This window comes from Phodopus roborovskii, unplaced genomic scaffold, assembly GCF_943737965.1.
Source record: "Phodopus roborovskii unplaced genomic scaffold, PHOROB, whole genome shotgun sequence".
Classification (NCBI taxonomy): domain Eukaryota; kingdom Metazoa; phylum Chordata; class Mammalia; order Rodentia; family Cricetidae; genus Phodopus; species Phodopus roborovskii.
Window position 1 is genome coordinate 13,465,314 of NW_026126480.1, and position 16,792 is coordinate 13,482,105.

The window sequence follows — 16,792 nt, forward strand, 5'->3', positions numbered from 1 at the left end:
GGAGAGCTTTGGTCTTACCCTGAGACTTGTCTCTGCATGTATGCCAGTCTCTCTCCCCCTCCCATGAATAGCACAATCTAGATTATAGGTGTTACTTGTAGTCTAATGCTTAGATTTCCTTAAGAACACATCTTGGCTTTGTTGTCCCTAGAGAAGAGACCTTAGGTTGCCACTCTCGTCTTCACTCATAGATGAGCTTAAGTCATGGTGGGTTTGTAGAGCACTTAGTAACTGTGACACCTGGAGCAGTTCCATAGACTTCTCAGAAGCTTACCTTCTTAATTTGTAAAATAAAAGTGAGTACCTCTGTTTGTACCTCTTCATGATCATTAGTCTCATTGTGTTCATAGGAAACTATAGGGTCTTTGACCCATTGTCCTTAAAGAGCCAAATATTAATTTGAGTCTAAGAAATGGATTGTCTGTTATTTAATGATGTGATCCTGGGCAGTTCATCCTGTTTTCTGTGCTGGTTTTCTCATCTATAGAGAATATTTTTCATACTACATATTCGTTATAAGACTCATTTGATTGCTGGTATGGTGTTGCATGCCTATAATCCCAGCACTCAGGAGGCCAAGGCAGAAAGAATGAAAGTTTAAGGCCAGCCTGAGCTACATCGTAAGACCCTGTGCTCCCAACCCCAGGGGAGAAAATCAGTTACATACTTATGAAAGCACTTGAGAAGAAAAACAAAATATCATGCAAGTATAATGTGCTAAGAATGGCAGCTAATAATAATAAGGATTAAATACAACCAAGACCACACTTCCCAGGGTCCATTCACAAGTAGAGATCACAGCAGAGCTCAGAGCAAAGAATGTCGAGCTGAAGCAGTCAAGGAAATAAAATCAGCCTTAATTCTCAAAGTCTAGGAAGATTTGAGGCAACTGCCAGAGGACAGAGAGGTGGGTACAGATAAGTGTGAGGGCAGCAGGGATGTGCCATGTCCAGAACTCTCAGAGGTGTGGAATAGAGAAGACCTGCTTCAGGCTGGAGAATGAACATGTTCAGGTACACCATCCCTGTAGCAAATGATCTCCTTTCAGGGAGTGGTGAGCCATAGCAACGTAGCATTAGTAGACAAGACCACATCAAGACACCAGGATTTTATCATCAAATGAGAGGCTTCTCCAAAGTAGAGGGGGCTTCAGGAACTGACTGCTGGGAGGGTGTGATAATGAGGTCACACCATGTCAATAGCTCAGGCAGCAGCAGGTAACATTTATTGATCTTGTGTTCAACATTGTGTGCTCATTAAAGGAGACTAAGGCAAAAACAGTGATGTCCAAGGACTGAAGAGATGCCCCAGCAGTTAAGATCTCTTACTGCTCCTTTAGAGAACTAGAATTTGGTTCCCAGCACTTACATCAAGTACATAACTATCTATAACTCTAGCCTCCCTCTTCTGACCTCTGAGGCTAAATATGTGTGCCAGCATTCGATAGCCAATGCCAACAAAAGTGTTTCCTTCCCTAGTATAGAACTCAGAGACCATACCAGACTACATGTGCCTCTCACTGAATGTGCCAAGACCTCTGGCTTCTCTAGAGGCTTGGGAAACCAGCCGCCTAAAAGCTCTTAGGCAAGTTGTTTTTATTAATGCCCTGATTCTTCTTCATCCTTGTCCAGGTCCACTCAAGAGTCTCATTGCCCCTCCAGGGCCAGTAGTTCTGTAAGCCATTTCTCAGCACTGCCACAGAATCAGCAGGGTGGACAGAGATCTGTCACTCCATCAGGCATTTTGGCCAACTTCAAGATGAAATGTATTAGCCAGTTAGGTTAATTGTTTCTATACTTTTCACCCTCTAAACCTACATAGAAATATATGTCTTTCTCTCTTAGGAGAAAGAGAGAGTAGTTGACATGTTTTATTAAAAAGAATAAATTCAATGCATTTATAAAAATAAGAAAAAAGTATGATGGGGTGGCAAAGATCTAGTCTTGTGATTTTTAACTGATTTACATATTTTGTGTATAAATATTTTTTCATCAAAAGTTCCAAATCAGGGTTGGGTCCCACACACCACACAAAATATATTAGAGACATTTATATGGATAGCAGGAAGGGAGACAGAGGGCTGAAATTTTCCAGGCACCCAGTGATTGATGGGGGCTGAGGCTCCCCCTGACGCTTTATTGAGTTTCCGATGATTATCTCTCGCTGAGACATTTTTTACAGATGACGGTCGAGCTGTCACAATGGACCATGGGGGAAAAAAAACCAACAATAATAACACTTTAATCTTTTTACTGCACTGCTCCCTAGTATCTCAGATTCATCTTCTCTGACGCACGCAGTTCATTATTCTGCCCCTCCCTGGATGGGAAATAAAGGAAAATAAATATATATGTAGACACGCTTATCCACATGCATACACACAACACAGAGTATATAAAAGAGACCACCTCAGAACCAGAGAGGGGCAGAATTTATTGTTCTTTTTGCAAGTGTTGAGGTTTATTAGTAGAGATGCTTGGTTGGCTTGGAATTGGCTATTAATTACAGCGTTTTGTATTTGTTTTTTATTGCAAGTTTTTAACATCTTGAAGAAAAGGCAGAGGAGAGGCAAGCAGGTGCAGAGACGGGTATCACTGAGGGACCAAGTTGGGCCAGCCAGGTTGTATAGCTGCTGAGAAGCAGGCTTCTTGCTCTTGCTGCCAGCTTGTCCCTGAAGATATCTGGAGCTGAAAGGATGTGCCTTAGTTAGGAAGGGAAAGGATGAATGTGGGGTAATTATTGAGCAAAGCAAAGGGGTCCGGAGACCACCAAGCACCATGCTACTCTAGGAATCAGGCAAGGTGTGAGGAGCAGTGTTTGGGTTTTGATACATATCTGTAACGAACTCACAGGAGTTCACCCCCTTTTTACATTTGATGATGGGAAGGTGTGACATGGTTCTGAAAAGCCTCACCTGGCTCTCTGGTAAAGGAGTCCTGGGCTAAGGAGGACTCTAGGCTGAGTCAATAAGCAGTCTTAAGTTTCTTGCCAGCCTCCCTGTCCTCCTTGTCATGGGATTAGAAGAGATGAGCTGTGCTTCCTGTCAGAAGGCTGCTGGCCCAGTCTTTCCTTTAAACTGTCACACCTTTTCTGAGCCTGTGTGTGGGAGCTCCCTTGTTATACTTGGTGATGGGCCAAGAAGGATCCTGTTCCTAAGGAGTCCATGAACAGAGAGCATGGTACCCGTGACAGCCATTTTTGAGTGGAGGCTGGACCTGAAGCCAGCCTCAGCCACCATGGGCTCATACATTCTACAAAGGATAAAGCTGATAACAATATCCATACTTCAAGAACCTAGTTCTGCTTAGGAAAACAAGCTTAACATCTCACTAAAGTATTTATTGAGCGCTTGCCATGTTTAAGAATGTGTGCATGAAACTGTGTAAGAATATACAAGCTCATGCAGAAGAACATGTTTGGTGTGAACTAGACATTATTAGAATGCATAGAGGAAAGGAGGTTATGACCTCAGGCTGATTATTCATAAAGTGTGAGTCCACTATAAGTAAATAAAAGGCCAGAGGGAAGTCATAGTCACACAAAAAAAAGACAAGTATCTGAGCTGGACAGATAATCGTTGCCTGATGATGCCACTTTAAACCATCTGCATGATCTGAGACTAGCATCTTCATTTATTAAATGGCAGCCTAGTGCATTCGTGTGAGGAAACTAGTTGATTAAGTGCCTGGCCTGATCTCTAATACATAGAGTGCAAAAAATAGAAGTGGAGTGACCCTCCACTGAATATTTTCAGCATTTTCTAGCATTAGTATTAGGGATGGTTCCAGCAGGCAGGATGGCATCAGAAGAAAGAACATGATATAAACTTATCACTTGTTGACTCTTTCCTGAATGCCAGATAATATGCCCAGCTTCCTACAGACACTTTTATTTTTGAGATAGGAACTCAGACTGGCCTTGAACTCCCAAGCCTCTTGCCTTTGCAAAGTGCTGAGATTACTGGCCATGTGCCACGACACGTGGCAATCACTTTAATTCTTTTTTTTTTTTTTTTTTTTTTTTTGGCTTATACTTTTAAAGATAACTGTTTATTGAATTTAATTCACATATAGTGAAGTTAACCATGTGAAATATATATCTTAGTGATTTATTCTTATTCACAAGAGTTATACAGCCATCACCCAAATCCATTTTAGAACATTTTCATCACATCATAGAAAAGCCTCATCCACATTATCAGTTATTCTCCATTTTCTGGCAAGTCCCTGACAACTCATAATCTACCTTGTCTCTATAGATTGCCTAAAATGGACATTTCTGTGTGCGTAGAACTGTGTGCCATAAGGTCATTTGTGACTGACTTCTTTTTCTTAGCATTTACTTAGCATTTCATACATATTGTGGCAAATACCATTATTTCATTCCTTTTTATGACTGAATAGCATTCTATTACATATTGTTTATCTATTCACCAGTTGATGGGTGTTATATTGTTTATACCTTTGGGTTTTTATGAATACATGGCCATAAATATTTGTGTACTCTTAGGGCTGGAGAGATGGATGGCTCAGTGGTTGAGAATACTGGCTGCTCTTTCAGAGGACCCAAGTTCAATTTCCAGCACCCACATGGCAGCTCACTACTATAACTCCAGTTCCAGAAGATATGACACCCTCATACATACATACACACAGGAAAAAACACCAATGCACATAAAATACATAAATATTAAAAAATTTGTATACTTTAAATATTTTTTTGTTTTTAAATTTAAGATAGGATCTGCTGTTGGAGTCCTGGCTGGTCTGGAACTCACTATGTACATTAGACTGGCCTTGCACTCAGATGTGGACCTACCTCTGCTGATGAGTGCTGTGTACCACCTGGAGCACATGTTGACACCCCCAATCTATGTCAGGGTTTAAAGAATTATATCTTTAAGGAAAATGTAGTTATTTTATATTATAAAATTTTAGACTTATAATTAATTAAGTATTGGTATTTCAGTACCATAAACACTAACTATTCAGTATTCCTCAAATTATTATTTGTCATACCCATTTTACATAGTACTTAGCACATGACAGAGCTAAGATGGCAGACTGTGACATCTTCATCTTACTATTTCTCCACATGGGAGGCAGGGCTGAGTGTTTGAGTGGTGCTGAGAAGTAGCCAGAGCTACATGGAGACCATGGGGTTCTTTCTAACTGCTACTGACCGCCGCCGCCGCCGCCGCCACCGCTGGGCCCTGGCTGTGGACTCCTGAGGCATAGACTTCCTGACATTCACAGGCAGAGGTAGGGGCAGAAGTGAGCAGAGTAATAGCTGTCACTCCTCCTGTGGCCAGAGGGGTATTGGACCTCCCACAAAGCCAGAGGAAGTTTCTGGGAGAGGAGCATGCCTCCCTACTCTCCCAGCTGGAGACAGGTGGGAAGATGTCTTTGTTGAGAAAGAGATGGTTCACTGGTTAGAGGCCAGCCTTAAATGCTGGGTCTCAGGAGACCACCTTGGTGGCCAGCTGGTGAGACAGGCTTGGATGCTCCCTTGGATGAATTTGCTTATTACTCTGGGGCCACGGGGGTGGGGGTGTTGTTGCTTTTCTCCACCCCCTTTCTACCAGCTCCATCCGTCTTTTGTGTCTTAAGAGTAATAGCTCAGGATTGGGTCTTTTTAGCAGTTAGAAGTAGGACTGTGTCCGTCATTTTTCTATTACTATGAAGAAACACTGTGACCAAGGCAAAAATAAAACAAAGCACCATTTAATTGGGGGCTTGTTTACATTTTCAGGGATGGAGGAGGTGTGACTCCATGGCAAGAAACATAGCAGCAGACCAGTAGGTGTGGCACTGGAGCAATAGCTGAGAGCTTACATTTTAGCTACAATACAAGTTGAAGGCAAAGATAAAGAGATTGGGCCAGCCATAGGCCTTTGAGACCTCAGAGCCCACCCCCCAGTGACACACCTTCTCCCGAAAGGCCACACCTCCTAATCCTTCCCAAACTTGTTCTGCCAGCTATGAACCTAGCATTCAAATCCAAGTCTATGGAGACCACAGGCTGCTAACACTGGGCAATGTATAGAGAAAGCTTTATGCCAGGCACAGAATGGGCCCTGTAGAACTAGAAGGTTCTGCTTGACACCAAATGTCACCCTTCTGAACATAAGGGTTCCCCTATGAAGTGGGAGCTTAAACTTAGAGCAGTTCTGAAGCAGATCTGAAGAACTCTAAGCAGAACAGGTGGTCACTACCTCACACCTGCATGTCCTGCTCCTGTGCCTTTCTGAGCAACTAGGTAAAAAGGGTAATGGCTGACACTGAGAATAGACGATATATTAGCACATCTAGAGCACCCACCAAGAGCTTCCTGGCCTTCTTTCCATTTACAGACAGGCGTTTGGCACAGAGAGGTCAAGCAGACTATGAACCTGCATGGTAAATTCAGGATTCAGGCACAAGTGGTCTGGCTCCAGAGCTTGCTCAATTGCCAGCTATTCTCTGCTGCCTTCACTAAATGTTTGTTTGTAGATGTTTTCCACAAACAGAAATATCTGGACTTTATTTGTGTAAGATGTTGAATATAATCCAAAATGCTTGGTATCAGAAGAATTTCAGATTTGGTAGTTTGAAATTTTGAATATTTGTATGTAGGTTTTATTGGTTGAATAACCCTAATCCAAAACTATGAACTCCAAAATCAGGAACTTTTTTTTGAGACAAGGTCTCCGTGTGTAGTTCCAGATAGCTTCAAATTTGTAAGCCTTCTGCCTCAGCTTCCTGTGTGTCACCAGGCCCAATCAAAACCAGACAGATGTCAGTGCTGAAAGGGGTTTTGGAATAAAAAGGTTTTTGGATTTCAAGAGTATTTTAGATTTTTGATTTTCATGAAAGAGACACTCAGTTTATATCTACTTGCTGATACAACAAACATTTGTCAGACATTTATGACTTGGCTGTGCTGTGCTCTGGGCTGTAGCCCAGAGTATATATAGTGAAGAAAGTTGTAACACTGCCTATCCTCCAGGCAGTGGGAAAACATAGCCACAAAAGCAGGTGGTTACTGTGGAATGTCTTTGGGAGAGGGAGGAGATGCTAGAAAAGCCCTCAGGAGCAATACCTACCTCAACTCAGGATAAAGTGACCCTTTGTTAGAGACCCAGAAAGGAGTTAGCCAGCCAAGTGACAGTTAAGGGATGAGTGGGGTTCCAGCTGGAATAGCATTTTGAGAAGTTCCAGATAAGAACAAGCATTAGGAAGGCAATAGTGAAAGGTGAGCCCCCAGGTGAGCAGGACAGTACAGGAACAGTACTATGATACTGGTCCTCTGCTGACATTTGCCTGAAATAGCCTCCTGTGTTAAAATTTTAAGACACCTGCTTTTTGTGGTAAGCACCATGTATGCATAGCCTTGTCATTATACTTGTGGGAAAAAAAAAAAAAACATTAATGGTTTGATTCTCAAATCAGACAGTTAATTCATAACATCTGGAATTGCCCTATTCATTCATTATTGCATCTCCAGAAGCTACCGCCGCACACGGTGCTCATTACACTTGTTTGTTGAATGAATGATGGGTTTTCTTTGTAAAATGGATTACACCCTTCTTGCTTTCTTGAGCCAACTATCACTTTTCTTCAGGTTTATCATTATATCCAGCAGCTAATGTCCTGTGTGGCAGTTCAGAGATGCCCTTAGGGCCTTTTGAGGTGCTGTGCTTGGAATCCTTTTTCAGCTTTTCATTGTCCTGTTCTTTTCCCTCCCTGCCTGGTCAGCGTCTGATTGTGATCAATCTGCTTGACTCTGAAGTGTCCTCCTCAGCCTTATTTCCTTTTCCTAATTTGCAATAGGCCAGAAACAAGATCCTCAGTATGATGTGATAACTAAGAGTAACTAGTGTGAAATGTGACTAAGGGTTGGTCACTCTTACTGAGCTCCTAAATGGCATAGAAAGCATTATACACACCCAGAGGCTATGCTGGTATAGGTAATCCCTCAAATGTGCCCAGAGGCCAGACTAATCTAGATAACCACCCTCAAATGTGCCCAGAGGTCAGGCTAATCTAGATAACCACCCTCAGGTATGCCCAGAGGCTATGCTAACCTAGATAATCCCAGAGGCTAGGCTAATCCAGACAATGTGCCCACCCCCGCTGCCTCAGGTGCCCAGAGCCTAATCTAATCTTAGCTGCTCAAAAACTTTTTTTTTCCTGTTCTTGATGCCCCAGAGAAAGTCACATAATATTGCAGGGGTCAGCAGTGTGGTCTGGTCTCCAGCTCCAAGCTCTACCATCTTCATTTTGGCCAAAGCTAGCCAGTTAAGGTGCTGGCTACACGTGTCTAGGCTGTCATTTGGTGAGGTCAGGTTCCACCAAATGTCTTAGTGTTGCCAGAGCAAGAAAAGACAAGAATACTGGGAGCTAAGGCTGTTACAACATCCAGCACTGCTTCTCTGTCTATGCTGGATTCTTTCCTGGCACAATGAGGGAAGTGTGGGCACTCACCCTAGTTCTGGTTCTCACTGCACCAGCAGTGAGTACCAAGCTCAAGCAGTCAGTCCTTCCACCTCAGCCTCTGAGCTCCTCACACACCATTAACTAGCCAAGAGCTTCCACACTCTTGTCTTAAAAATGGGACTGGATTTTGACTACTAGACAGTCTGCTGGCTTTTAAAACTTTATTTACATAGTGTCTTCAGTGTAACAAGAGGGGAACACATTCACTTTCCTCTGAAAACAGTTGGAAAGAGTGGAAAGATTGTCTGATGCTGCTATGTAGGCAAGTCACATTTTGCCTTGTACATGCCCTTTTATCCCTCTAGAGGCAAGAGGAGCCTGCCCTTTTCAGGGTTAGTCCAGGGGATCAGAGAGAACTGACATTGGGAGGCAGGTCCTGGATCCTAGACTTTGCCTCAACAAACTGAGCTCAGGAGAGAGCACTAAAGATAATTGGGTTCCGGGGAAGTTTCCACATGAGGGAAACAGAAACCTCATCACCCAAGCAGGCTAGAAACTGCTCTATGGGGCCTTGTCTCCCAGGATATGTCCCAGAGGGGTGGAATCTTCTAGTTCATTAGCTAGTCCAAAAGTGTCTGGACAGCAGTGTAAGCCAGAACCAGTGTGATATGTGTATATAAGCAGATATGTGTATGACCACCAACCCAGAGGTTTGAAAATGGGAGCAGTTTCAGGAAGAGAGAAAAGACAGGACTAAAGTAAGTCTGGGGGTTTGTCCTTAGCTTTCAGAAAAATGTTTATAGATAGTTATTAAGGGTAAAAAAAAAATAGAGTGCAGAAGCTGGGATGGAGCTTAGTGGTAGAACTGTGTCGTGCCCAACACCAAGTTCAACACTCAGTGCCACCAAACAGACAAAAAGGCAAATTATAGATACAACAAGGTCTGACTTTGTAGGGAATGCACACCAAGGCACAATATGCAATCCCTAAAGAGTTAAGTGTTCCTTCTCAAGTTGTTGAGATATTAGTTCTGTTTTCTTCTTTGTACTCTTCTGTGGTTTCCATTTTTATTACTTGTTTTGTAAATCAAATTTTAATCTTTCAGTTAATGAATTGTAAGCTATAGAGGTGTGTGGCTTTTCTGTGCAGAACAGCCTTTTGCCCCACCCCCATCCCTGGTCCTGCCGTCCCACCTCCCCTTCTGTATTAGCTGGGCTCCTCATCCTTTGAGTTGCCCAATATTCTAGGAACCTTTTCTTTATGCTCAAGCTAAGTTCAACTGTCCCCTGGCTTTCTGTGTCATCCCATTGTACCCCAACATAGGATTTATCTGCAACAACAGTCTACATATCTTTTTATCATCTGCCTCTTTGGTCAGTCAGTTTAGGTCAGGGACTATAATGATTCATTTTTTGTCCCCAAAAGGAATCCTAGATATCAGTCAACATTCATGAAAGAAACAAACCAGGCTGTTTTAACTCCTGTTGCCCAGCCCAGATGGCCAGGCACACAGTGTAGGTGCTACTTAACATTTAGATGTACATAGATAAATTAAAATATTGAAGAGCCAGGCACTCAAGCAGCTGAAACAGAAGGACAAGACTGAGGTTAAAAAAAAAAAAAAAAAAAAAAAAAAAATGAAAAAAGCAGATAAAGCTGGACATAGTGGCTCACACCTGAATCCCAGCTCATGGAAAATAGAGGCAGTAGTATCCCTGCAAGTTAAAAACCAGCCTGGGCTACATAGTGACACTATCTTAAAAGTCCAAAGAGAGCCAGGTGGTGGCACAGGCCTTTAATTCCACTTGGGAAGCAGAAGCAGTTGGATCTATGAGTTTAAGGCCAGCTTGGTCTACACAATGAGACCCTGTCTCAGAGAAAAAGAAAAGAAAACACAAGGCCAAAGAAAGGAAAAGGTGGGTGATACATGCTTTTTAGTCCCAGCACTGAATGGTAGAGGCAGACAGATCTCTGCTAGCTCTGGGCCAACCTGCTCTTCATAGTGAGACCCTGTCAACACCAACATACACACACACCCCTACAAAAGGAAGATGGGAGTAGGGAAAGTAGAAGGGGGCGCGTAAGCATGCACAGACTTATTTGTTGCTAATGGAAGGTTTGTTTTGTTTTTGTTTTTGGTCCCTCAGTCCTAGTCACTAGAGAGGATGACTTCAACAACCGACTAAACAACCGTGCTAGTTTCAAGGGCTGCACAGCCCTGCACTATGCTGTCCTGGCTGACGACTACCGCATTGTCAAAGAACTTCTGGATGGAGGTGAGAGCTGTAAGTTGTAGCTGGTAGGGGAGACTAGTCCACACTTTTAGTGTCTCCTTGAGCTAAGGGAGTGGACATGTTTCCCAAAAATAACTGTCAGTGTGTGATTGCCCTCGGGCGGTTGGTGTATGTTTGTGGGCGTACGTGTGTGTGTGTGTGTGTGTGTGTGTGTGTGTGTGTGTGTTAAGCTGTGAGATTTTTTTTTTTAATTAGTGGGGAGTAGGTATATGCATGTGAGTGCAGGTGTCTGTGGAGGTGAGAGGCACTGGATCTTCCTGGAGCTGGAGTTACAGAAGCAGCATGGGTATTAAGAACTGAACTTAGGTCCTCTAGAAAAGCAGGAAGTGCCATTAATTACTGAGCTGTTTCACACTTCAGTTTTCTTTATTGATAGCTCTTCCCCTAAGTGCCCTCTTTTTCTCCTGTGACATCCAAAGCAGGACCAGGGGGGCAAGGGAAGTTGTGTCAAGCTCTACTAACCCATATCACAGTTGTTCCCCTGGATCTCTGCCCCACTGCAAGCTCACTTAGGCCTCTTTATTACTCTAAGCCATGGTGTCCTGTTCACATTCATACTTGAACTTAAATGGATAGGACAGGGAGATTTTAAATTTGAAGGCAACCTGGGCTTCATAGTGTTCTATAGCCAACCTGAGCTATAGAACTGAGATCCTATCTCCAAAACTAGCAACAGTAACAAAGTGGAGGGCTTCTCCTTTGACTTGAGAGTTGACATATTAAGTATCCCTAGGACCAGCATAGTTCTTGGTACTTAGTGAATGTTCCGAAACTAGTCTCTGAATGAATAAATGTCCCCCTTTTGAGACCGTCAGTTTCATTCAGAGACAGAGAATGCCAGACTCTGGCTGAGCTGGTCCTATCCAAGTCTGGTAGAATTCGCTGCCAGAAATCTTCAGGTGGCCATTTCCTTCTTAGTTTCCCTTATCCCTATCCAGCTTCTGGAAGAATAGAGCCAGCATATGGAGCACCCAGGTCCTTGTGTGACATAATGGCATAAGAATACCTATTCACTCACTCCCTGCTGGTTTTTGAAGGCCAGGGATCCAGTTTTGGAGCTGGAACCTGGGATTCTCCTTGTCAAGGTTCTTTCTCCATGAGAACTAGACAGTTCCTTCAAAGGCTTCTGGGTCACTCAAATGATTTTTCCTCCCTCACAGAAGAAATCTCTCCAAGATTGGTAGGCATTCCCTTGGGTGGGTTGTCAGGGCCTGAGGGTCCCCACTCCCTCCTTGGGTGGTCAGCTCCATTTTGCTTCATAGTGACTGGTGGGAACACTTTTTAATGAACTGTGATCGCTCTGTGTCTTCTACCAACTGTCTGTTGTTTGCAACCTAACCATTTTTTCCACAATCACACAATCAGCCTTCACAGAAGTTCATTCTGTCACAGTCTTGGCCTTCCAGGTCCAGGATCCCAATCATTTTCCAGCCCATGTCATGTCCTTTGGTTTGGGACAATTACCAGGGACTCAGCCTTGCCACTGCCAATCAGCCATAGGCACACTGGTTTCATAATCAGCCAGTACCCTCAACCTTCAAGGGGCCAGCCCCAAAATATGCCTTGTTCTGTAACTGTAACTAGCAAAACCGCTCTGCAGTGTGGAACTGTGCCTGGGGTGACTGATACTTTTGGAGTTAGGACTACTGCTCCCAGCAGAGGCTGCTTCTGACTTTGTCCTTTAGAAAGCTCTCTAGTGAGACATTTGGAGCTAAGCATCAGAGCATGCACCCGGGGCTTCTCTCTCCCATGCCTTAAAATCAATATGCCCAGTCATTATCTCCTGGTTCATATCCCTGCTTCCTCCAGCCACTGCACAGTCAAAGTTCACTCTACAAGGGGCCCTCACCACTGCTCATCCAGACCAAACACCTTTAAAATGAAGAGGCAAGGACCTTTTATGAGGCTCCCTCCACCCTCAGCCCCCCAGGCCAAGGCTAGCCCTTTGAGCTGCTCCCGGGACACGCTTTCCTGCTCACTGACTTGGAACGGATGCCCTGAGCCCCCATCTTTGCATTTCTCCCACCTGCTTTTTTAGGAGTCATCCATTTATACCCCTGCCACAGTTTCCCAGCCTCAAGGGTCAAAACCATTAGCCCACTTGTTTCTCCCTTCTAGACCTGAACAAGTTGCTGTCACTCAGGGCCTTCAGGCCTGCCAACTTCTGACCCCTCTCCCCTTCTTGACCTCCCTTAGTCTACCAGTGTGTGTGACCAGCCAACCAAGAGGCAGTATCCTGCTCTCTTGTCCTAGGGGCTGTTGTCTGTAACATTTCCAAAGTCTTTGACCTCTGCTGACCTTTACCAAAGAGTCTGCCTTCTTGCCCATCAGCTTTACCAGAATGCTCGGGCCACCAGCTTTGCTGTAGCAACCTAGAGGGAGGTTCTCTCTGCAAGACCCAAGGCAGGCCTAGGCACAAAGACCATCTGCTCACAAGGTCTACAGGGATTTAAGTTCCTAAATCTATGGTTAGGGGTAGAGGGAGCGGCCATTTTTGCTCTCTGAGCTATGAAGAGGCTCGGGCAACAGCATCAAGCTGAGGATGTGGAAACCCTCCAGCCTGTAGGAGGCAGCATGGAGCAGTAGAAAAGACACCACAGGCTTCAAAATCAGATAATCTGGGTTGGGATCCTGGCTTCCAATAACCGACAGGTTATCCTAACTCTCCCAACTGTGGTTGTTTTATGTCAGATAACACCCCCTTCATAGGAGTATGTGAAGATGAATAATAGGTGCAAAGTCCCTGGCAGGCACATGGTAGAATGCTCTGTGACAAGTAGTTACCTTCCCCCCATCTTTATTGGGGTATATTCATTGTATATAGTAGTGGATTTCATTTTTCATGTGCTTTGACCATAGCCCCCCCCCCCCAGTGCCTTTCTCTCTCCCTCCTGCTGTCCTACTAGTTGCCTCATTCCCTCAGTTTCACTTCTACTTTCATGGCGTGTATGAAATGATTTTATGTGCCTGTATGATTCTCAGACCCAAACTGAAAGACAAACATGTTTTCTGTAGCAGTTATGTTATGACTTGGATATGGAATCATACTCTGCATGTGGGCATCTATAACTCCATAACTCTTAACTCTATCTCTGCCTTTTGCATCCCCACACTGCCTATAATGCTTTTGTATTTCCTCACTTCTCACCTGACTACTCAGACATCTCCCTCTCTTGGGAAGCCTTTCCTACTCGTTCACCTACTTCCTCCTGTGAACTTGGACCATGATGTGCCAGAGCTTACCACAGATTGCTCAGGATCATTTTTCTACTTCAAGCGACCCCATAAACATGAAAAGGTACATGCTTTTGGAGACAGGCTTGCCTTTAAAACACGTCACTGTTATAGCATATGTTAAACTATTTGCTGTCTCTGAGATTATGAACCTCAGGACATCTTAAGGATCAGGCACCCTGACTCTGACAGCCTCATGCTGACAGATGTGTAAACAGATCTTGGCAATGGGGGCTCTGTGGCTGTGAAAGAGGAAATGTCCTCTTGTTACTGAGCAGGGAGGTGGAATAAGTTACAGAAAGACTCCTGGAGGAATGGGTGGTCCCCTTCCAGGAAGAGTAATAGGAAGACAGTTTTCTTGTAGGGATTTGAATTAACTGGTGTCAAGTCTATTACTTTCCTACAAGAAGTACACTAATGGTACATATTTTCATCCTTGATGCTGCTGCTGCTGCTTCTGCCTGTTGTTCGCTTAGAGCAGGAAGACTGCTTCCATATTTGACTTGTAAGTACAAGAAAAGCTGGAGGAGGACAGGTGGGCAGCACACCTGGAAAGAGAAGTCACTGAGAGGTGGCTACAGCTGCCTTATCTCAGTGCACCCAGTGTTGTTAAGCTGCATTTCCTCTCAGGGACATCCTCCCATGGGTAGCTCTGTCTGCCTAAAGCACACCTCTAATCATGATGGGTATTTTTACTTAGTTCCTTCAGAGAAGTAAGCCCTAAATCCCTGAGGCATTCATTGTATATAAGGAACTCACTTTTCTTGGAGGCATCTAAATGGTACAAGGTAAATGCCACTCTTGGGAGGAGTGATAAAATTGTTTTTTATCAACCTGACACTTAGCTGCTCTAGCCAGCCTCTAGCACCCATCCAGTGTTTCTAGTGCTGCCCCTCTGCTCCTGCAGTTGCTTCTGCCCTTTGTGTCCTGAGGCCTTCTCAGGCCGATGGACTTCTTTCTAACAGCCAATCACCAGTTCTTGGGCCACCTTCCTGATGCCATCTTCCCTGCCCCTGGAACTAGAGTACAGCATCACCTACTAAACTCAGGTAGAGTGCACACCAACAGTATACCTAGCCTTTCATCTCCACCTCTAGCTATACACTGCTGCCCTACTGAGTACATTTATGGATATGTTAACAGATCTCCAAAAGCCCTGCATGGCTTCCCGACCTGCCCATTCTTAGTGTCCTGCTGCCTTCCATTTGAGCCACCTCTTTCTATGTCTTGTTTTCCTACTGCTTCTTCCTGTTTCTTCACTAGTGCTCCTTAACTCAGAAATGGCTGGCCCTTCTGAAACCTAATCTATCCTTCCCTGGGCCTCCCTCAGCCTTTCCTTCCCACTTTCAAGATTTCTCTTTGACCCCAACTCTCAGTACCTTGTTGAATTGTCAGTGTTAACCTGCCAGCATCCACTGAGTTCCTAAATTCCCACAGCTCGCCTAAGGCAAAGAGCCTTTCCAGTGCTGCCATCCTCCCTGTAGCAGCCTGTTGTTAACCCATCATCAGGACCAAAACTTAGTCTTCCGTTTCTTGTTCCACTTCACTGTCTGTCCATCTGTCTATACCAGCAGATGTTGCATCGTCAGCTTTCGTTGCCTGAGGCTGTCTGCCCTCTGTTGAAACTTCACACCCAGCAGTGCAGAGAAGGATCAGAAGTTCTGCTTCTGCCACCTACAAATTCTCCTTTGTGCAAACCCCTTTTCACTCTCCATAAAATAGAGCAGCTACCGAAGCTGATCTCAAGGACCTCTTCCAGGCCTGGTATTCTGGGAAGCCTCTGGACAAGTCTTTTCCATCATTTATCAAGCATTTGCTGTGGTAGTCAAGCTCTTTATTGCTGTGAGAAAATATCCTGTATAAATATTAAAGGGAGGGGATTCACTTTACTCACAGTTTCAGAGGTTTTAGACCATCATGGTGGGGAAGGTATGACGAAGCATTGTAGGAAGGACAGGAGAGGGAGGGAGACTATTGTAGAATGAAATGTTTTTTATTCTTTTTGCTTTTAGCCCTTTTTGAGGGGTCCACCACCCAGCACCCAAATAAATCACACGTGGAGGCTTATTCTTAGCTGTGAATGTCCCTCCTTAACTTAGCTTGTTTCTAGCCAACTTTTCTTAAATTAACCCATCTACATTTTGCCTCTGGGCTTTCCCTGTTTTCTTCTGTAAATCTTAGTCTTACTCCTGGATTGCTGTGTGGCTGGGTGGCTGGGTGGCTGACCTCCTCCTCTGCTTGTTCTCTTGCCCCGCCTTCCTCTTTCTCCTTTTTATGCTCTCTGCTTGCCAGTTCCGCCTATCCTTGCTCCTGCCTTGATATTGGCTGTTCAGCTCTTTCTTAGGGCCACTAGGCATTTAGACAGGGACAGTAACACAGCTTCACAGAGTTAAACGAATGCAGCATAAACAAAAGTCACACACCTTAAAACAATATTCCCCAACAGACTCTGCTAGTGGGCCTTCTCCCTCCGTCTTTTATTCTACCAGAACCCCAGTATATGTGATGGCATTAGTCACATTCAGAATATGTCTTCCCCTCTAGCTAATCCTCTGTGGACACTCATTCACAGGCACATCTATGGATGTTTTAGCAGTTTACTCGATGCTTCTTGGCCTAATCAAGGTAACAAGTGAAAATTTGCTGAGCATCTCTCCTGTCACAGACCCCAACCTCTGCACCAGGCCAATAGACCTGGTGTTGCCATTATGGAACTTATAGTTTACCAAAAAAAAAAAAAAAACCACAGACATTTAACAATGACTCTGAATGTTACATATTAAAATAATGGAACACTGCTCATCCCAGGACTTAGGAGATAGAGGCAGGAAGATTCAGAGTTTGAGG

The 16,792-nt window shown here is 44.2% G+C and overlaps 1 protein-coding gene across 3 annotated transcripts in view; it reads left to right on the forward strand.

The window, feature by feature from the left end:
* The window catches only part of Clpb (caseinolytic mitochondrial matrix peptidase chaperone subunit B), a 116,833-nt gene that overhangs the window by 45,149 nt on the left and 54,892 nt on the right, over positions 1-16,792 (forward strand). For 2 of the 3 annotated variants that reach the window (XM_051192398.1, XM_051192399.1), the window contains one exon: positions 10,565-10,693. The exons of the other annotated variant lie outside the window; for it this stretch is intronic. In XM_051192398.1, the coding sequence (XP_051048355.1) occupies positions 10,565-10,693 (129 nt within the window). The remainder of the gene's footprint in view (positions 1-10,564; positions 10,694-16,792) is intronic. 3 annotated transcript variants of the gene reach the window in all.